General features: G+C 49.6%; 1 protein-coding gene across 1 annotated transcript in view; it reads right to left on the bottom strand.

Annotated features, from left to right (window-relative positions):
- Positions 1-1,952: 1,952 nt before the first annotated feature.
- LOC123356930 (lysosomal-associated transmembrane protein 5-like) overlaps positions 1,953-22,191 on the bottom strand; it is a 30,506-nt gene continuing 10,267 nt past the window's right edge. The window contains exons 2-8 of the mRNA XM_045000190.1: positions 20,907-21,000; positions 17,189-17,265; positions 16,236-16,364; positions 13,740-13,865; positions 10,672-10,767; positions 4,845-4,937; positions 1,953-2,631 (exon numbers count right to left, since the gene is read on the bottom strand). Of these exons, the coding sequence (XP_044856125.1) occupies positions 2,557-2,631; positions 4,845-4,937; positions 10,672-10,767; positions 13,740-13,865; positions 16,236-16,364; positions 17,189-17,265; positions 20,907-21,000 (690 nt within the window). The 3' untranslated portion in view covers positions 1,953-2,556. The remainder of the gene's footprint in view (positions 2,632-4,844; positions 4,938-10,671; positions 10,768-13,739; positions 13,866-16,235; positions 16,365-17,188; positions 17,266-20,906; positions 21,001-22,191) is intronic.

Genomic DNA, 22,191 nt, shown 5'->3' with positions numbered 1-22,191 from the left:
GCTAATTCCCAGAAGACACCAGCAGGAGGCGCCGCAGGGGTGAGTCCACTCGTCTACAATCGCCTAGAAGATCGGGGCTCCCTCGGGCTAGATGCTGTACAAACACATAGCAAGAGACAGTCCCTGCTGCAAAGAGCTTGAAGTCTCAATAGCTGAGAAAGACAAAAGCTGGGAAGGGAAGCTGAAGTGACTCTTGCCCCCGGTCACAGAGCCGCAGAGCCGGTTGGGAATCTTTTGACTCTACGTTCCCCATGGAAACGCACAGATGAGATGAGCGCGGTTTGTAGTGTCACTCGTACAGCTGGGCAAATGGTTGATTTTTTTTTTAGTGTGCTGGGGAAAAGGTGCAGGTCAAAGCAATCTAGACTGTCCGGTGAATTGAAGAAATCCATGTTGTGTTTGGATTGGGGATTCCAGCCTGGGGTCTCCCGAACCCCCAGATTGTATGGGGGACAGGAGGGGAAGAAAGCAGCACCACGACCACTTCTTCCTCCTCCGCCGCCTGATTCGGGAATGGTCAAAACTATTTGTGTCAAACTTGCACATAGTGTTGGGTCGCCCCAAACTCCATTTTTCAGAGAACTAAACTATACGTTTATTCACCCAGGTCTAGCTACTTTATTCCTTTATTACTTGCTTGTGGTCCTACTTGCAAACGTGATTAGCTATAAATGGAATCTTATTACCTGGGGAATCGTCTCTCTATATTTTGCTGACTTGAGGGGGAAAATCAAATTTTAACTGATTTTTACTCCCCCTTAGCTCTGCAGAGCTAACACTGCTCTGGGAGTACAAGCAAGAGTCTATTTCCCTTTTGTGCATCATCAGCAGCACTGGGTAATACATTCTGGTCAGTTTCTTCATCTGCAATTTTAATTGATTGCTAAAGTGTAACAAAAAGCACCATTTGGCTTGCTGGATCTTTATCCCTGGAAATGATGGGCAGGAAGGAAAGAATCCAGCTAGACTCTCAGATTGTATAGGTGTAGTAAGCCTGAGTGGCCTCCCTCTGACCAGGAATGGGAGGGAGCATTTGACGCCCTCTGGAGGGCGGAGCCTAGATCGCCCCACCCCCCTCATCGGAAGTACCGGGGCGGAGCCGGAAGTATAAAAGGCCGGCCCAGCAGCTCAGTTGGGGGAGAGCCTGCAACGGACGAGGATGTTCGGCCTGTTCTCCAAAGGCCCCGAGAGGAACCTGCGCCTGGCTGTTCCCAATCCCCCCGGTGTGGATGAGGACTGGCCCGTAGTACCCACTGCGGTTTACCCCAAGGAGCCGGAAGAGGCCTGGAGGCTGCAGGTACCAAAACCTGGGGAGGCAGGAAGTAGCCCAGGGGCAGCCGGCTGCAGAGCCCGGCACGGCTCAGTTGGCGTATTGTGGCCGGATCCCCGCGGACACAGGGGCAACCAATCCTGTGGAGTAGGGTGGGCCCATGTCCCCCTACCAAGCTACCCCGGGTGGCGGACCCCATACCCGGTGCAAGGAGGCTCTAGACCAGAAGAGGAGCTCCCTCACCACTCACCTGAAAGACTGTGTGTTTGCTGGCTGCCTGAGCTCCACTCCCGCTAAAGCCAGCCCCTGAGAGACTATTTGCTCTGCCCTGACGGACTGTAGGTGAGGGCTGACTGCCTGAGGTGACCCAGTCCAGGTTAAATCCCGGTATTAACTATTTGCCTGTCTTACAGACTCTGGTCCTGAGCCCATAGGACTAGCCTGAGCGGCCTCCCTCGGACCGGGAGTGGGAGGGAGCTTCACAATAAGAGTTTGCAGGCCGGCAATTAGAGTCTTTTTACTTGCAAACGATGCCGATCTAATCCGGAGTCAGTGAGTGAAAATAAACCTAAAACCCCACAATGGGATTTTCAACAGAGTCGCTTTTAAGAGGAAAGCTGCTCATTTGCTATATTCTTCCGCCTGCAAGGACAGCGCTCTACCGAAGCCACACAGCCAGGGATTGACGCCATTAGCTTTTTATTGAAACTCATTTTTTTCAAATCACACACAAAAAGCAAAACCACAAAGAGGAGGAGGTGCAAAACAGCAGGGCAATATTGTCAGGATCCCAGCACTTCCGACAGCCAGATCACACGCTCTTTTTCAGTAGCATAGACAGGCAGGCTGAGCGCCGCACTGCTGTTCACGTGGAATCATCTGTCTTTTGCTGGTCTTTCCCCCTTAGGACTTCATTAAAAGCTGCTGGGTAACCGAGCATATTTCAGAATTGGGCTCGCTCAGCAAAAAAGCTTTTTTGGGTTCTATTTCCTACTCTGCGGGTCCGATTCTTCTCTCAGTGAGAGAGGTGTAAATCGGCAGTAGCTCCTTGGAAGCAAACTGAGCTGTGCTGGGAGGAAACCGGCATGGGAGGAGAATCAGACCTGACACACCTATTTTCACAGCAGAAACTGAAATCGTTATGAGCTCCAAGTCCATTGAACCGGAGCATGCTCTCCCCGGAACAGAGGCGTTATTCAGGGAGGCTGAGCATCGGCCAGTTCAGGCACAAAAGCTAAGAGGCATTCACAGCAGCAGAGACATCTTCCCATCTCAGGGGCTGGGGCTTAAACTCCTGAGTAGGGTGGTGGTGACTCCTTGAGGGGCAGTTCTACGGCTTCCTCATATGACGGCAGCATGACCTGGAAGGAAGAAATCGTTAGAGCCCCGGCCTTGCTCTGGAAACAGGAAAACGTTTCAATTGGATTTTCCCTCACGTGTGTTTCTTTCCCCAGGGCAAAGGAGTGGGGAGAGAGCCACATGGCTTATGAGGACGGAGGCCTGGAAAATGAAGGCCTGTGGTAAGGCCTGAACCCAGAACCTCTGAATCAAAAGACAGAAAATGCTACAGCCTGAGCAACGTGACCCAGCTCGTTAGTGCAACAACAGTAGCAAATTCATAAGCCTCTATATAGTCCAGCCACAAGAGTCAGACCCACGGTGTTCAGGCTCCACACTCTCCCAGCTGGACAGTTATTAGAATTGGTTGAAATTTCCAATTTGAGACACAAACAACAAAAAATGTTTCAACTCAATTTTTCACAACTGTTTTTTTGGGGGGTGGGTTTTGTTTTCAGGTTTTTTTTGTTTTTTTGCAGGGGTGTGGTGGCGGTTACTGCTTTTCAACCATCTTGATTATCAATCTATTTTTATGGTGTGTCCTTATGTTTTTTTGGAATGGTCTTTCAGCAGCTACACGCACAATCCCAGAGCAGTTTCTGCTAAAATGGTCCGCAGTGAAATAGCTGAAAATATTCCAGTTGGGCTTCGGCATTAACACCCCATTGAAATGAATGGGGATGTATCGCAGCTCGCTTAGATGCCAGTCCAGCAAAGAACTTACCTTTGAATTTAAGCATAGGCCTATTGACTTCAGCGACCTGCTTAGATTCTCAAAGTTCAGCACTTGCTTAAGTTTTTCTAGGGCAAAGCCTTAGAACACCTGATTCAGGCTACCCGTATGTTCAGCAAGACAGCTCTGCATTGGTTCACATTCAAGCATCCAAGGCCTGGCTTACACTGGGGGGTGTCAATCTAAGTTACGCAACTTCAGCTACGTTATCGTAGCTGAAGTCAACGTACTTAGACCCAGTCAGCACGGTGTCTTCACTGTGATGAGTCGACTGCTGCCGCTCCCTCGTCGACTCCGCCTGCGCCTCTCACGGCAGTGGAGTACAGGAGTCGACGGGAGAGTGCTCGGGGGTTGGTTTATCACTTCTAGACTTGATGCAATAAATCGACCCCCGCTGGATCGATCGCTGCTTGCCAATCCAGCAGGTAGTGTAGACAGACTCTAAGTATAATTTAAGAAGTCTCATGAGGTTCAACAAGAACAAGTGCAGAGTCCGGCACTTAGGAAGGGAGAATCTCATGCACTGCTACAGACTAGGGACCGAGTGGCTAGGCAGCGGTTCTGCAGAAAAGGACCCGGGGATTACAGTGGACGAGAAGCTGGATATGAGTCAGCAGTGTGCTCTTCTTGCCAAGAAGGCCAATGGCATTTTGGGCTGCATTAGTAGGAGCATTGCCAACAGATCGAGGGAAGTGATTATTCCCCTCTATTCGGCACTGGTGAGGCCACACCTGGAGTATTGTGTCCAGTTTTCGTTCCCCCACTAAAGAAGAGATGTGGACAAATTGGAGAGAGTCCAGTGGACGGCAGGAAAATGATCAGGGGAGGGGGCTGGGGATCATGACTTACGAGGTGAGGCTGAGGGAACTGGGGTTATTTAGTCTGCAGAAAAGAAGAATGGGGGGGGATTTGATAGCTGCTTTCAACTACCGGAAGGGGGTTCCAAAGAGGATGGAGCTAGACTGTTCTCAATGGTGGCAGATGACAGAACAAGAAGCAACAGTCTCAAGTTGCAGTGAGGGAGGTCTAGGTTGGATATTAGGAAACACTATTTCATTGGGAGGGTGGTGAAGCACTGGAAGGGTTACGTAGGGAGGTGGTGGAATCTCCATCCTTAGAAGTTTTTAAGGCCCGGCTTGACAAAGCCCTGGCTGGGATGATTTAGTTGGGAATTGATCCTGCTTTGAGCAGGGCGTTGGACTAGATATCTCCTGAGGTCCCTTCCAACCCTGATATTCTATGATTCTATCTCCTGCAATAGAGAAGCCTTGATTCAGCACTACACTACTCCAGTTTTTCATGTATCCCAGTGTAACTCCACTAGTTTAAATAGTTTTACACTACATTAAAACTGGAGTAATGTGGGGGTGCATCAGACCTCTAATAGAGGTTAATGGAAGCTTCAATTCTGCATGAAGTAATCTGGGCTGGTGTGCCCCATTTCCATCCACACCCTGCCCTTTTTGTGAGGGACACCAGGAGCTGGCATTCAGGACTTCTCACCTTCTCAGCAAACTCTGGCAGGACTTTCACCTCCTCACTCTTGCTGGCTTTAATGTACTTGTAGCATCTCAAGACGCATTTGAACATGTAGGCCTGAAAATCAAAGGGGAAAAGGAGTCTGTCATTGTGTTACTGTTTTTTCATTCCTGACAACCATGAGTCACTGCTCCATCCCTTCGGGCCCCGCCCCCACCCCACCTCTTCCCCCAAGGAGCCCACCCTCCACTCACTCCTCTCTGCCCCGTCCCCTGTCGCTCGCCCTTACAGCCAGTGAAAAGTAATGGGACCATGGCCCCCTGGAACCCCCTATTCTGGTGCCCCTGCCACCGAGATCTTGATTCTGCCAGGTGATGTGGTTAAAGTTAAGCAAGTGCCTTCAGGCTTTGATGGATCAAGGACAAGATTGGCCGGCAGAACTGAGCCCAAAATTGGGTGGAAGGTCAATGAGTTTTGCTTTGATTTTTTTTTTTTTCTGAGTGGGGCAGTCACCCAGAAAAAGCACCGTGGGCCATAACCTTTGCCTCTCAGCCCTCCAGGAGAAACACGAAGGATACTTTCCAACAGGAATGGACCTGAAAGTTTTGCCCATTCCAATTTGTTATACTTTCATTAGTTCCACTTTTCTGGTAAAATAGCCTCTGGCCTTGGAGAGTTTTACAAGATGAAATAAATAGTTTTTCTAGGAAAATGGATCAATTGACAGACCGCGGCCCAAGACAACCTAACATATTAAATAAACATTTGCTTTACTATGGGCAGCGAGGCGAAGTCATGCATCCCTTATTTTTATTGGCGTGTGCTTTAAAATGCACTTTGGAATGTGCTTTGAAATAAACCCCAAACAGAGTGTCAGCAAAAGACTAAGGATGGGATTTTTCAAATGAGCCTAAGGGAGTTAGATGCCCAAATCATAAACCACTGAGATAAATGCTCTTTTCTGGGACAACGCAGATCACAAAGCTGAGGCCAAAGCATGTGGGAGCTGAGACCAAACATTCTCGGTCAAGGGGATCGAACTGTGGTACAAACTTCCAGAGGAGTTCAGGTGAATCCAGAGCCTCAACATCTTTAGGAAACGCTGCAAAACCCTGTTCTTGGAAAGGCCTTTGTGCTGTAACAATGACACTTCACACCCCTCCTGCTGAGGATAGCTCATCTCAATTGATTGGACTCTTCCAGCCGGTATGCATATTTCCACCTTTTCGTGTTCTCTGTATGCAGGGGTGAGCTGGAGCCGGTTCCCACCGGTTCGCGGGAACCGGTTGTTAAATTTAGAAACCCTTTTAGAACCGGTTGTAAAGGGCTTTTAAATTTAACAAAAGCTCCAGCAGCTGCCTGCCCTGCCCCCGGCCCCAGCTCACCTGGCTCCAGCTCTGCCTCTGCCTCCTCCTCTGAAGGCTCCCCTCCGGGCTTCCTGCCAATCAGCTGTTAGCGCGGGAAGCCTGAGAGGGCTGAGAAGGAAGCAGCAGCTTCCTGCAGGTGAGCTGGGGGGAGGGGCAGGAGGAGGGCTGTAGGTGCCGCGCGTCCCCGGCTCCGGGCTGGCCCCCGGCCCCGACCCCGGCCGGCTGGGCGGCGCGGCTCCGGGCTGGACCCCGATTCCAGCCGGCCGGGCGGCGCGGCTCCGGCCCGAACCCTGACCCCGACTCCGGCTGGCCAGCCAGGCAGGGCGGCTCTGGGCCGGCCCCCGACCCCGACCGGGCGGCGCGGCTCCGAGCCGGCCCCCGGCCCCAACCCCGACTCCGGCCAGGCCAGTGGCTTCGGGCTGGCCCTAACTCTGAGCGGCGCGGCTCCGGACCAGCCCCCGGTCTCCGACTCTGGCCTGGCCCCTGACTCTGGCCTGGCCAGTGGCTCTGGGCCGCCCCCTGACTCCGGCCCCCAGCGCTGGGCTGGCCCCCGGTCCTGACTGCGGGCCGGCCCCCGATTTCGGGCTGGCCAGCGGCTCTGGCCCGGTGCCCGCGGCTCCCAGCCCCACTCTGGGTGGCGCGGCCCCCATTTCCAGGCAGCACGGTAAGGGGGGCAGGGAGGGGGTGTTGGATAGAGGGTGGGGGGTGGATTAGAGTCGGTCAGAGGGCAGGGAACCGGGGAATTGAATGGGGGCAAGGGTCCTGGGGGGCAGTCAGGAAGAACCAGGGGTTGGATGGGGCGGTGGGAGGCCGTCAGGGGCAGGGGTTCCAAGGGCACTCGGGACAGAGAGAAGGGGTAGTTGGATGGGGCAGGGGTCCCGGGGTGCCATCAGGAATGAGAGGAGGGGTTGGATGGGGCGGCAGGGGGCAGTTAGGGGACAGGGAAGGGGGGTGGATGGGGCAGGGGTCCTGGGGGTGGGTTGTCAAAGAACGTGGGGGGTTGGATGGGGCAGGAGTCCTCAGGGGCCGGGGGGGCACGACCTCCTCGTGGGGTGAGGAGGAGGGAACCGGTTGTTAATATTTTGGCAGCTCATCACTGTCTGTATGTATAAATATCTCCTGTCTGTGGGTTCCATCCTATGCATCCGAAGAAGTGAGCTGTAGCCCACGAAAGCTGATGCTGAAATAAATGTGTTAGTCTCTAAGGTGCCACAAGTCCTCCTGTTCTTTGTGCGGATACAGATTAACAGGGCTGCTACTCTGAAACGTCACAGCCCTGTCCCTCCTCCAGCTCATAAACCCCAGCACTGATACCCTTTCAACCCAATACGCCCGCCCAACCAACCAACCGAAACAATTACCCTGAAACAAATCAACCAACCACACACACACACAGATCCCACCCCAAGCAGAATTTTGACCCCAAAAAGGGAAACGTGCCAGATAGAAGCATAGAATTTCAGGGTTGGAAGGGACCTCAGGAGGTCATCTAGTCCAACCCCCTGCTCAAAGCAGGACCACAAATTCCACTAAGATCTTTGCTATTCATTTTACATGGAATGTGCCATGGTAGTGGGTGGAAATACAATACCCTGAACTAGAGAGGGTGAGAGAGAGACTCCATTGAAATTCGGAGGGACTTGGGTGTCTAAATCTCTTAGATTCTGTTGCAAATCCTACCCATAGGAACCCTAACCCTAGCTCCAAGTGCCCTACTCTTAGGAACCCTAACCCTAGGACGGGAAACCCTACCCATAAGAACCCTCTGGCCATGAAATTGATCAAATGGACTGTGAATTTGGAAGGGCCCCAGTCATGACCCCGTCTTCTCTCGCCAATAGCCTGCTTTCCTGCACGCCGTGCTCTGTTCTGGAGTGGAGTGTAGAGGACAGAGCTATGGGGCAGTAATGTCAAGTTAGAAGGCGAACAGATGGCACCAGATATACAGGAACGATGATGTTGGAATGGAAGGACAATAAATGTTTGCAATGGGCCATTAGGCAAGGCAATTGAGGCAAAAAGATACTGGGTTGGCCCAGTGGGCCTTGAGATGCTCTCCTGGGAGGAGGCGGGGGGGTGGAGGGGACAGTGAATTGAAACTGATGAGCCTAAATGGACCAAATGGCCTTTTTAGGTCTGTTTCCATTTGGAACCATGGTCCTCATCAAAACTCTATCGCTTGGAACTTGTCCCTTATTTGAATCGCTACGGCTGCCTCTGCATCCAGCCCTCAGTGTCATTATGCACCAGAGGAAAGTGAAGGGAATATCACAGCATCCGGATTGTGGAGCTCTAGGTGATGTGTCTTTGTCAATTTCAGGGAGCAGAGTTGCACTATGCTGTCAGTCAGGAGTAGCCGAGAGTCACCTGTCATTGCCATGGCGACCAAGAGCCCCATCAAAGGTGAAGCAGGAGTTACTTCCTAACAGCGAGATCAGTCAGGCGGTGAGAGAACCTCACAGGGATGCGATAAAAGTCCCATCTCTTAAGTCCTTGTCGTCCCCCCTCTGTTCCCATCTGTTGTCTCTTGTCTACAATTGTAAACTCTTTGGGCCAGGAACTATCTTTTGGTTCTTTGTACAGCACCTAGCACAATGTACCCCTACATGCCACATGGTGGTGATGATGCTAGTCGTTCTCAACCTCTTACATGCAGTGACCCCATATTACAACAGACAAAAGTTTCAGGACTCCCCCTCATATGGCCATAAACAAAAGGCATTCCGGCACACATCGCTGAAACCTATTTGTGACCCTACCCACCTCGTAGGCCCACGTCTCCTCTCACTAGCACCAGGGTAACTCTATTGACTCCACTGAATTTAATCTTGATTTGCACCAGCTGAGGTTCAACCCCAGGGCGTTTCGACTCCTCTCGTGCACAATGCCTCATGGAGCAAGTGACCATGTTGAAGTCAGTTGCTACTATCACATCCCCCAGCAAAGAAATCAGCTACTCACTGGGCACCAGCCTGTTATATCAAGCAAGCAAGGTACTAACAAGCTTCAACAGGACTTTATTTACAGTGGAAACCCCTTTACCAAGCTGCTGCTGCACCCTCTGTAACTCTCACTCAGCCTCCTCAACTCCTCCCCGCTCCTTCCTGTTTCCTGTCCTTTCAGACTCCCAACAGCCAGTGCTCCCAGTTCTAATAATTACAAGCAACATCTAAACGCCACACAGCCCTAGCCTTGCACAACGTAAGAGTTATTCATGCCTTATGGGCCAGATCTTCACCTGGTGCAGATTGGCATTGCTCCATTGAAGTCTGGATTTTACTGGTGTAACACACACACACACACTGGCATTCTACTGCCCTGGCACATTTTCCATCTCAGAGGAGTTGAGTCACATTCACACACCCTTCTGTCTATTGTCTCCAGCACACGAGGAGGAAAGCTTTGTGGTGAAAATCCAGGATATGTTACATACCCATCTAGCTAAAGATGTAGTAAATTCAAGCGGGGTTCTATTTGCCAGGGGCACTAAGCCCTCTCCTGGAATGCCCCTAGTGCTATGCCAGTCCTACCAATCCGATTCTACACTGCCCCCAGGCTCCACTCCCTGCTCTGCTAATATTAAAAGATATGATGAAGTTTTGTCAGGAGTGCAATCAGATAAGACATTGTGCTTCATATTGGCTAGACTGGCTGCCTGGGAAGAATCTTAATAAAAAACAAAAATCTCCACTTGACAAATAGCATTTTCATTCAGGTAGCATCTGCTGGACTAGCTGGAGATGTCTGGGGTTTTCTGAAGTGGTCTGAAACTAGTCAGTGAAAAACCTGATCCCTGAGCCATCAAGAGATGAATAGAAAACTCCATTGCAAAAAGATTTTCTAAAAGATGAGGGGGATTTAGGAGCTGGTGGGATTTTAATTAAATTTTAGGGGTAGCACCAGCCCCGCAGCGCAACCAGTGTGAACTTAGGGTGACCAGACAGCAAATGTGAAAAATCGGGACGGGGTGGGGGGTAATAGGAACCTATATAAGAAAAAGACCCCAAAATCAGAACTGTCCCTATAAAATCGGGACATCTGGTCACCCTACTGTGAACTGGAGTAAACTCCATTGATGTCAGTGCAGCTACACTGATTTTAACCAGCCAAGAATCTGACCCATTGTGTCCTGACCTGATTTATTTTGGCACACAGCAGCCAAACCGCCCCTTATCTTTTGTTCCCAACTCATGATGTTGATGCACTAGTGTTATCTACAAAGAGTGGGGAGAGAGGGAGCCTTGGAGAGATTTTGTTTCATGTTTGCAGTTTGCAGAGGTAGGGAACAGAATCATTTGAATCTCAGACCTCTCTCCTACCCTTGTCTCCAGTATCTAAGCTCTGCTTTACATGCACAGCTCCTGTTGAGCTTGGTAAGTGCCTCTAACAGCAGGACCGGAGAGGAGGAGCAAATTCCTCATGTCTCAAGGGACAGCAAACTTTTGCTCAACCTTCCTGGGACACCAGGCGATATGGCGGGTTACCTTTAGCAGGAGGACAGCGATGAATGTGATGGTGAAGGTGATCATCACTTTGGCATACTCCTCGGAAGACAACTTCTCCTGGCTGGGCAGGAAGCTCTGAAAGGAAAGGGAAGTGCCCATGATAGTCATATGTCTTTATTCCAACATCAAGGGCCAGATGAAATCAGTTGACAGTTTTGGTTTGATTCCTTGGAGACACATTCCTTGCTTTCCCTGTTCCCAGGGAAAGCTTTCATGGCTTCAAGGACCAAGCATTCTGGTTCCGCTGAAGTGGGAGAGTAGTAATCCATAGGGGACAGTTTTTCATTTCCTGTTGATAACCAGGTGTCTGCCAATGTTTCGGGGCCTGTATCGGGGCTTTCATTAACCCTGGCTAGATCTAGCCCCCACCTTTAATTGCACCCACTCTGATAGGGATATGTGTAATGGCAGGTCTATGGGCAAAATGCCTTGCTCTGATCAGCAAAGGCAGATCTTGAGCTGGTCAGAGTGTCCCTCCCACCCCAAACAGAAAATATCAACAAAAATGAAACAAACAAACAAAAATTATCTAAATTTTTAATGGAAAATTTCAAGTTTTTGGGGGTCGAGGGGAAATCAACCCCCAACATACTTAGGCCAAAAAAATAAAATATTTTAGCCAAAAACAAATATTTTGATTCTGAAATCCTGCTGCAGTGCCTCCTGGGAGCTATAGTTGAGGTGCCTCATGCTCCCATTCTCTTCAATAGGCCAGGCTCCCTGATCAGACTACATCTCCCATGATGCACCATGCTGTCCCCTTTGCGCATCAGAAGTATTTCCGTTTTTGGCTGAAGTATTTCTTTTTTTGACAAAATATGTCAGTTTTCAGATGCTCTATTTTTGAACAAAAACATTTCTGCAGAAAGCAGACACTTTTCATGAAAATTCTAGTTTCACCAAGACCTCAATTTTCCACAGAAAAACAGTTCTGATGGAACTGGCCCAAATATTTTCACTTAATTTTAACTTATTGATTTGTTACCTACAAGTCTGATCCCAACCCATTGAAGTTAATGGCACTTAAGCTTGTGGCTAACGTTAAGCATGTTTAATTGGTTTGCTGAGCAGGCCTGGACTTGGTACATGCTTAGGTTAGGGCCGTCAGGTGTCTGGTTTTTGACTGAAACACCCAGTTGAAAAGGGGCCCTGGTGGCTCTGGTCAGTACCGCTGACCAGACCGTTAAAAGTTTGGTCGGCAGTGCAGCGGGGCTAAGGCGGGCTTCCTGCCAACCGTGGCTTCCTGCGGCTCCTGGAAGCAGCGGTCTGTCCCCTCTCTGGCTCCTACATGTAGGTGTAGCCAGGGGGCTCAGCATGCTGCCGCCGCCTCAAGCACTGGCTCCGCAGCTCCCATTGGCTGGGAACCACGGCCAATGGGAGCTGTGGGGGGGAGCACCTGCAGATGCGGAAGCGCGCAGAGCCACCTAGCCGCATCTCCTTGTAGGAGCCAGACCGGGAACATGCCGCTGCTTCTGGGAGCTGCTTGAGATAATCATGGCCCGGAGCCTGCACCCCAACCCTCTCTTGTGCCCCAGCCCTGATCCCCCCTCCCGCCCTCCGAACCCCTTGATCCCAGCCTGGAGCCCCCTCCTGCACCCCAAAGCACTCATCTCCAGCCCCACCCCAGAGCCCACACCCCCATACACAGCCCTCATCCTCCCTGCACCCCAGCCCCCTGCCCCAGCCCTGATCCCCCTCCTGCCCTCTGAACCCCTCGGTCCCAGCCCAGAGCCCTATTCTGTATCCCAAATCCCTCATCCCTGGTCCCATTCCAGATCCCGCACCCCCAGCTGGAGCCTGAACACCCCACACACCTGAATCCCCTGCCCCAGTCCAGAATCCCTTCATGTACCCTGAACCCCTCATTTCTGGCCCCACCCTGGAACTCACACCCCCAGCCCAGAGCCCTTACCGCCTCCCACCCCAACCCCCTGCCTCATCCCGGAGCCCCCTCCCATACTCCGAACCCCTTTGCTCCAGCCCACAGCCCCCTCCTGCACCCCCACCCCCTTTCCCAGCCCAGAACCACCTCCCGCACCCCAACCCCCTGAGCCAGCCAAGTGACAATGAGCAAGTGAGTCAGGGTGGGGAAGGCGAGAGACAGGGGAAGCGGGGGAGTGGAGTGAGCAGGGGCCATGGCCTCAGAGAAGGGGCGGGGCGGGGGTGGAGCCTCAGAGAAGGGGCGGGGCAAGGGTGTTTGGTTTTGTGCGAGTAGAAAGTTGACAACCCTAGCTTAGGTGCTTTGCTGCATCAGAGCCATAGTGTCCTCAGGGAGGCTGATTCCCAGTTTTGCTGATCTAATTTGCGCCCACAACATTTGCCGCAGCAAAACGAGTTGTGCTTTTAAGAAATGATGACTGCACAAGCAAACCGCCAGGGAAGGGCACAGTTATGTTGATTAGAAAGTCCTACAGACAGAGGTGAAAGTAAGCCGGTACGGCCCGGTACGGCGTACCGGTAAGAGACGGTACACAGCCAACCGTACCGGCAGGGGGCAGCTTCCCCAGGGCCCAGCAATTTAAAAGGGCCCGGGCCCTTTAAATTGCCGCCAGGGCCCCAGGATAGTGGCAGCAGCCGGGAGCCCCAGGGCTCTGGTGGCTATTTAATGGGCTACGGCCCTTTAAATCACTGCTGGAGCCCCAGGGTAGTGCTGGCGGCAGTGGCTGGGAGCCCCAGGCCCTTTAAATTGCCACCGGGCTGCACAGAAGGACTGGCTGGGGGAGTCTGCCCCCAGCCCCGCCCCTCCCACCAGAGGCCCCTCCCCTCCCACCAGAGGCCCTGCCCCTTCCGGTTGAGCATCCCCGCTCAGGACCCCAGCTGCCCTGCGTACTGGTAAGTCCCTTCAGTTACTTTCACCCCTGCCTAGAGATGACCTTTGGCGCTGAGCGGAGCAGAGCTGGGGGTGCTGCTCTAACAGCAAGTATTAAAGAAACGTTTTTCATAACAGAAAAAAACGGGATGTCGATTTTGCTGGTTTCCCTGATAGGCTAACGCACAACAGGACACTATTCGTCTGGGCTCATGGTTGTCGTTCATTTATTACCTACCTCTTGGTTCGCCGAGTGGAAGTTGAGGTAGGCTGGGGCCTCCATGTAGGAACTACAAAGAGTTAAGATGCTCAGACAGAAATCCAGTAATTGCACGGCCAGGAAGGGAACCCTCGTGTGTGCTTTCTACAGAGACAAAAATGTCAGCGTGATCAAGGCTTTATTTTCTGGTTAAATGAAAGAGCCAGATTGGTGGGTGTTTCCTTAGCTACAAAGGGCCTGATTCTCCTTTACCCTGCACTTGGGCCTTACTCTCTTTTATGCCATAGCCCCTTTAGGCCACTCTGACAGTGTAAATAGACCTTCAGGTGGACTCAGGATTAAGTTGCACCTGAAGGTGCCTTTATGCTGCCGCGGTTTTGTCTACACTGCAATCAGAGGTGTGACTGCAGCACGTGCAGACATACCCATGTTGGCTTCCTTCTAGATAGCTTGGGTAACAGAGCAGTGAAGCCACGGCAGCATATGTGCAGGGCCGTCCCTAGAGATTGTGGTGCCCTACACAGCCCCCCCTTCTGGGGGGGCACCCCTGGCCTCCGTGGGGGTGGGCTGTACCCACGGGCTTTGGGAGGCAGGAGTAGCCAGTGCAGGAATGCAGCAGGGGTCGGGCCCACCCCCACACTCACGCTCTGCTCCCCCGGCTCCCAGGCTTGGGGGAAGGGTGGGAACCGGGGTAGTGTAGCAGGCTGGGGCCAGGTCGCTCCACTTTCCACCTCCCGGTGAGTGCAGGGCGGGCCCGACCCCGACCCCGACCCCTGCTGCAGTCCCCCAGGACGCATAGCTCAGGGGACAGGATTTGGGGGTGAAGGGGAAGGAGTGGGGCAGGGGCAGAGGCAGCTTTCCTGGGCCCTGCTGTTCGCAGCCCACGAGGGGCCAGCTCAGCCATCCGGGGGATCGGGCTGGCTGCTGGAGCTGGATGCAGCACGCAGCTGCGTAAGGCACCAGGAAATTTGGTGCCCTAAATTTCCTGGTGCCTTACGCAGCTGCATAGTTTGCGTATGGGTAGGGACGGCCCTGCATGCGTGTCAGCATGGGCTGTACAACATCCCCCATCCCTGGGACCCTGGATCAGCGAGCCCATGCTGCCGCAGCTTCCGCAATATTCTTACTGGAGCTAGCTAGATCAAAGCTAGCTTGGGTATGTCTGCACATGTGTCCGTCACACCTTGACTGCCGTAGAGACAGACTCTGACTGCTAATGGAGAGCGGGTCCCCTGCATGATTGTTAAGCCTCTGCAAAGTGGATGTAAAATGTTTTGTTTTACCCTTGTTTTGCACTAGGTCACCTGACGGCATGAGGGGAAGGGCAATGGTGAATCAGGCCTGTCACCCATAAAAGTTTTCCAAAAAAACAGTCTAGAAAGTGTAGTAATTACGCAGGCCAAAATTTTTCGGACTCGGGGAGTTGGGGATGCGGGCGGGAGGGGCTAATGTTAGGGCACCCAATAAGCGGGCTGAATTTCATGCAAAAACCCAGTTTTCAGAGTTTCTGGGCTCCTGTTGATGGGAGCTGCTGGCTTTCAATGCCAGGCTCTGACAAGTGCTGCTGCTTTTGATGCCTAAATATCATGTTTGATGCTTATTGTTTAGGCCTCAAGTTTGACTTTTGACTAGAGGTGAAATATGTGTGTTTAGTTATCAATGGCATGAGAGGAGAATTCATCACTACGGGTTCCCTTTAAAGTACTGTCTAGTTCCACTGTCAGACCTCTCGACGGTCCATCATCTTAGACACAAATGTTCCCCTGGCCTACCCTCAACCTGCTGTCGCTTCCGTTTTATCATTGTAAATAAATTACATCAAGTATGATGAATCAGGCAAGTGAGGTTATAGGAAATGTGATGAATATTAAATGAATGATTCCTGCAGTGGGGCAGAGAGTCTCGTTACAGAGGGTTGTAAGACTAGCAGTGGACTTTGAGGGGGAAATCCTGGCCCCATTTAAATCAATGGCAAAACACCCATGGAGTTCAGTGGGGCCAGACATTCACCCCTCATTCATATAGCGCACCACGTACCCTGCTTGGGGTCCTATGTCAGCGTAGATCACTGGCCTATCTGCCTTAGGTATTTATATAGCTCTATCACAGTATCATCGGAGCACCTCATCATGTAGTTATCCTGTGAGGGAAGGAAGTACGAGCAGCCCCATGGTACAGGTCGGGCCCTGAGGCACAGAGAAACTAAGTGACTTGCCCAAGGTGACAAAGGAAGTCTGTGGCAGAGCAGAGACTTGAACCCAAGTCTCCAAAGACCGTGGTGACAATCCTAACTACTGGACTAGCCTTCCGGCTTCTCTGGGGCCTTTGTCTAGTCCATCAAGTTCAGTATCCTGCCTTCAGGTATGGCCCATTGCGAGATGTCCAAGGAGGACAAAACCACTCCATAAATGAAGCTAACCTAGTAGGATGCTCATGTCCAGAGTCTCCATCACGTATTGTGCTATATATCTGCGCCCCGGCAGCCTGAAAAGTGGGTTCAGGCTTCTTACTTACCACGTGGCTAATGGATGCAAACGACAGCATTTCAGGGACCTGAATGTAGGAACTGAAGACTGTGAAGAGGGTGAGGAGAAAATCCATGATTTGCAAAGCCAGGAATGGAATCAAGTGGCGTTCCCTGTTCTGTGAGAGAGAGAGAGAGAGAGAGAGAGACAGAGAGAGAGAGACAGAGAGAGAGACAGAGAGAGAAGGCAACTGATTATTTCTATTCAAGTGTGATTGATTAGAAGGGGCTATTAGGGTGCTATTGTGCTGTTATAGCTAGAAAAATTTACACATACACACACCCCGGCAAGAAATTCCACACCGAACTCTAGATATTAGTGTGACAGGTGTGTTAGAAATCTACCTATAAGCATGAGAGCTGATCAAAAAATGGGGTTTGTTTTTTGGCCATGGAAAATTTAGATTTTATTACTGCAATTACAAAGCTGAAATATTTCAATTTGGAAATTCTGCCACTTTGCCTCATGGGAATTGTAGTTAGAGGGCCTCAAGCTGCTGTTCTCCTCTATAGGCTAAGCACCCTGGTCGGACTATATCTCCCATGATTCCCCATGGTTTCTCTTATTGGAGAGGAGGGATATTTGCATCATGGGAGTTGCTGACTATGGTGCATTATGGGAGATGTAGTCTGACCAGCCCATATAGGCGAACAACTGCCCTTACACACCGCAGCAGCGTTTCCAGATCACAATAGTTTGGGTTTGGGCTGAAATATTTCAAAAAAAATCTTAATTGTCAGTGGAAAGCAGACGCTCGGCATGAAAAAATCATTAATTGAAAACCCAATTTTTGAGGGACAATTTCCCCCTAGCGGTAGTAGGCACATCCAGACTTAGAGCAAGTTTGTGAGTGACCAGTTCAACGGGTTTGAAATTGTAAATAACCCTCCCTCCCTCCATCCCTACAAAACCAAGACTGAAAGTTCTTTTAAAATGACATACCTTCATCACTCCATAGAGAAGATAGAAGCTGATGATGAACAGCATGAAGATCAACAGGAAGCTGGTGGTGATGTCCGCTAATAAATAATAATAATATTAAGATCCCAGTGCAACACAGAAGCATTTCAAACCATGGGCCGAATCTACTTAGTCAATCACTGCACAACGGAAAATGTAACTGAGTTAAGGAGTGGAGGATTTGGTCCCATAAGTCAAAGCTTTTACTTCAGCATAATGACTTGTCCTCTTGTGGAATTGAACGCAGGACCTTCATTGCTAAACCCAGTTGCCTCCATCCCATAAGCTAAAGAGCACTTCTGCTAGATACCAGCAGTAGTAGGCTCTTACCCTCTATAGGGAGCAGCTGCTAGCCAGGGACATGACACAGTTAAGCAGGGAATTATATAAAGATATGTTGTCAGTGAAAGATAAATATTTTGCAAGGGCTGTTAAGCTGGGCAAATTGTCTCCCAAAGGAAGTAGCAGAATCCCCATCATGTGGGACATTTACTTCTGGGGTGGATGAAGCACTGGAGAATAGACTATAAGGGAAACTCTTAATACGATCTTTCCCTGTCCAACTTCTGTGATTCTAGCGACTGAGACTCATTCTTGGGCATTGCTCTATCTGTTCTTCCCTAGACTCGCTCAGCACCCTGCACCTGTGGTTTGTATTGCAGGGGGGCTTGAATGGACGGAATCGTGTCTCTTTTGCTCCCAAACACCCTCATATGAAGGATCAAATCTGGATCCACAGTGCCAGACCTGAATTCCAGACCTGAGTTGCTATCTGCAGAATTCTGCCTTCCACTCCCCAGGGCAGGGAGCACCAGTGCAGGTGCTACAACAGCCCACGGTGTGTGACAGTAACAACAATGCCCCTCTTTTCCTTTATGGGGGTTTCGACTTTTGGATCCTGCCTCCCACTCACATGGGGGGATTTGGCTGGTGTGTAGTCACAGAAGCACTAGACATGCTGCCCTCTCCCAGCCCCAAACCCATGCTCTAAGCTGCCATAGAAGACCTCTGTGCTTATCTGAAGAGGATAGTCCCCCCCCCCCCCCGAGCCTGTCCACTTCGCTTGGGGATTTCGCTGCTGCTGGTGAAAGCTTCCCCAAATTGGGGTGTGTATCTCATGAGACTTTCCCAGTCTGTGATTTATACAAGCACACACGCCAGCGAATGAATAAACATGCTGTATGGGTCTCTCTCGCTCTCTCTCTGTTTCTATGCATCACTGCTTGCTCGAGTCTCCCAGAGATACCCAGGAATTTCATGAGCAGGGAGAAGTATGTTATGAAATAAAAGTCCTCTCTCATTGCAAATGTGGTATAAACAGTGTACGCCATGGTGGTCCGATGAAGCCTACACTGGGCCTTTGCAACCATAGCGAGGGGACTAATAAAAAAACAGGTTTTATTTGCCAAATGTGTATTTTGATTAACTTCTGGCCACATCAGAGCTAGTGTGCTGAATGCAGCTAGAAGGGACTTTGAATGACTCCTAATGTTCCCCTTGAATGCAAAGAGGCCTGTTTCTATTTTATGGCCCAATAAACTGGCCGGGGGAATGCAGGAAGGACTCGTAAACTGTGGTTTTAATAGTCACATTTGCTGATTTCTGGGGATGGATATTTAGGTTGTTGGGCTGCTGATACACTGCAGAGTGCTGCTTCTGAACAGCTGGGTTCAAAGGGAGGGCAGGATTGGCAAGAGAAATCAACCTAACGGTCCTTCAGGCGTGTTCTGCCTCCAGTGCGGGTGGTTTTGGTCCATATGACAAAAGGTGCACGCACACTGGTTTCCTGTATAGCTCTGCTACTTCCCCTGGATGATTCCATCCAGATTGTGATGACAACTCCCAGTTATTATTACCACAGTGATAAATGTTGATATATTAATTAAAACAAAAACAAAGGAAACTAACCCACCACAAATGGAATTAAGGCGTGTTAGAGATCTGGCCTTTCCAAGAGGCACAGAGGCCAAATAAGGATGCAACTCTCACTGAAAGTCAATGAGATTTGGACACCTAACGCCTTCGAAAATCTCCCCTGTGCGGGTTAAGCTCTTCTCTTCCGCTATTGTTTGTTTTACGTTTCTGGAGTGCATGATATCACACATTAGAAATGTGCAAATTGTTGCTGCAGAGCTTTTGAGAACCATAATGAAATTAAAAGTTTCAATACAGATGTGTGCACTTTTTGGGGTTAGCCCCTAGGTTAATTTGCATGGGAAAGCAAAAGTTGAAGAGGTGTGAAATTGACTCCCAGGAAATGGTAGAGTTTCACAACATTCTAGGGTATTGTTAACACACTCCACTCTGGTGCAACGTACGCACAGAATAGCAGGAGTTGAGGACAAGTGACAGAACCATCTTCCATTTCTGTATTTGAATTCAAGCTGAGCATCGTGCAGTGCTTAGACACATTGTTTTCACGTATAGTTTCTGGAACTATAAAGATTGCTCTTTGTAGTATTTCCAGTCTGACCAGAAAAAGAAATGCCAGAAATCTCATGAGTAGAGCTCTGTGAAATATTTGTGATGCACCTTGAAATGCAAGTGTTTGGGATTTCATTGCAAATTACCGCAACTTGGGGAGGGGAGTGGCTGGAGGGAATATATGCCAAATGTGGCCTTTTTTAATTTTATTTTGTTAAAAAATAGCAGTTTTCACACAAAATCATTCTGTTTTTAAACAGAAATCTCAACGTTTGTGAAAGTCAATGTCTAGCTTGGATAACAATTTATTTCTGTATGGAAACTTCATGAAAATTTGACATCTCAGTCTCCCCTGCTAAAACTGGCCATTTAATTCAGGGTTTGTAAAATGTGAAATGTGTTGTTACTAAATGAATTAAAAAAAATTTTTTGGAAACAAACCATCATTTTTATACATCACTATTTGTGGGAACATTTTATATTCCATTTGATAGTGGTTCAAACAATTTAGTTAAGCAGAATATACATTTATGTGTACAACAATGCCTATTGACATGACAGGTAGCGCTGGTTGAAAAAAAATAAAAACAAAATTGTAGGAGTTTTCTATTAGTTTTTCAAATTTCATTCCCCCCCGAAATGTTAACATTACAAATTTTGAAAAAAAAAACATTTTGATAATTGAAAAATTTCAATCAGCTCTGTAGCTAATAAAAAATCAGCAAAAATTGGTCTTGTTTTGGTCAAAAATTGCATTTTTACAGAAAAAACATCATTGAAAACTTGAAATTCAGAAAAATTTCAACCACCTTAGGGCTGTTATGAGATTTAATCAATTAATATTAGCCAGGGGCTTTGAGATTTGTGGTTGGAAAGCTTTCTCCCAATACACAAAAAAAAGCAAAGGATTATTACAAGAACAGAACAAGGAGTAATGGTCTCAAGTTGCAGTGCGGGAGGTTTAGGTTGGATATTAGGAAAAACGTTTTCACTAGGAGGGTGGTGAAGCACTGGAATGGGTTCCCTAGGGAGGTGATGGAATCTCCTTCCTTAGAGGTTTTTAAGGACAGGCTTGATTACTATTTACTCCCTAATTTATGTATCTGTTTTATCTGGGTCTGAAGTTTTCAGCTCATGACCCTCAGTTCTAAGCTCCACCATCTGACAACTGGTTTGAAGAAGATTTGGAGAAGAAACAACTTTGGATTGAATGCACCCTCTCAAACGCAGCCCCTTCAGCTTCTCCTCTGGCTTCTCTTCCGGCTACTGAACTTACCAATAACGTAGTAATCCTTGTCCAGGACTTTGCAGTAGCCTTTCCCAGTAGCCACCTCCATCGAGTACTCAATCAAGAGCAGTACACTCATGACCTACAAGGGCAAAAACAGAGGAGACGGTTATGCAGGTTGCCTGCCAATTTCTTATCAACCAGTTTCCAGAGATCACTACTGCTTGGAAGTTGGAATGCCTACTGCACAACCCGCCTCAGAGTCTCCAAGTGCCACGCAAACATGCATGGTTTGAAACTGCTCTGTGAGAGACTGAGGGGAAACCGAGGCCCCGAGTGAATTTGTGATCACAGATAGAATTTGTGGGAGAGGGAGGGAAAGAACTCAGTCAGCTCCAGTCCTGGGCTTTCACCATAACACTCTGCTTTTTCCTCAACGCCTTTGTAGGCTCTGCGGTGAGGAATTTATTTCAAACATCAAAGGTTGTTGATGTTCAAAAGAGCTTGGGGCTCGTGGAGGCCTAAAGAGAAGTGGGTGGATTTTCCAAAGAGCTCAGCTCAATTTAGGGTTACCACCTTTGAAATGCAAAAAACCCAACACATCCCCGCCCCCCCCACCCCCAACTCTCTTCAACAGCCACTTACAGTGTCTAGAGAGATAACACATATATCTAAGATTGACAACATCGCACTTCTCCACACTGTCCTGTGACTCACACACGGGTGCGTGGTGCTGGGCAGACAGCTGCTGTATTTTCAACAGTTTTGATCTGTTATCGCTTAAACTGCGTTAGCGGGAACACTGGGCACGGACACTTTTAACATTAGATAACAACACCGTGATAACAATGCAAATCTTTAGACCCACGTAAAAAAATCCCCGTCAGATTAAATCATTTTTCCAGCGACTGGCAAATCTATAAAAAAAAACCCAGCCAGGCTGGTCAAATGCTGACCAGGTAGTAACCCTAATCATTATGGGAGCGGCTGGAGGTGGAGAACTTTTGCTAGTACCCTCTGAGCTATGGCTGCTGCCCGTAGGGCTGGCCAGAGAACAACAAGTCTGTTTGGTTAAAAAATTGGAGGCTTTGGAATTTGGTTTTGTTCCAATGTGGAGCAAAACTCAAGCCTTTGGGATTCTGGCATGGAAAAACATAGGTGAGACAACCCCTAGAATAGCCTGATGGGTGAGGCACTCAGCTGGGATGTGGGAGCAGCAGGTCTGAGTTCTGGCTTCAAATCACTCAGTGCAGGGAGCTGGACTGGGGTCCGCCCCATCCCAAGGGATGCTCAGCCTGAAAGCAGCCATCGCAAACTGCAAGAGGAATTTCCA

This window comes from Mauremys mutica, unplaced genomic scaffold (assembly GCF_020497125.1).
Source record: "Mauremys mutica isolate MM-2020 ecotype Southern unplaced genomic scaffold, ASM2049712v1 000055F_np12_subseq_1:237658_obj, whole genome shotgun sequence".
NCBI lineage: Eukaryota > Metazoa > Chordata > Testudines > Geoemydidae > Mauremys > Mauremys mutica.
This window is presented reverse-complemented; position numbering and strand designations above follow the sequence as displayed.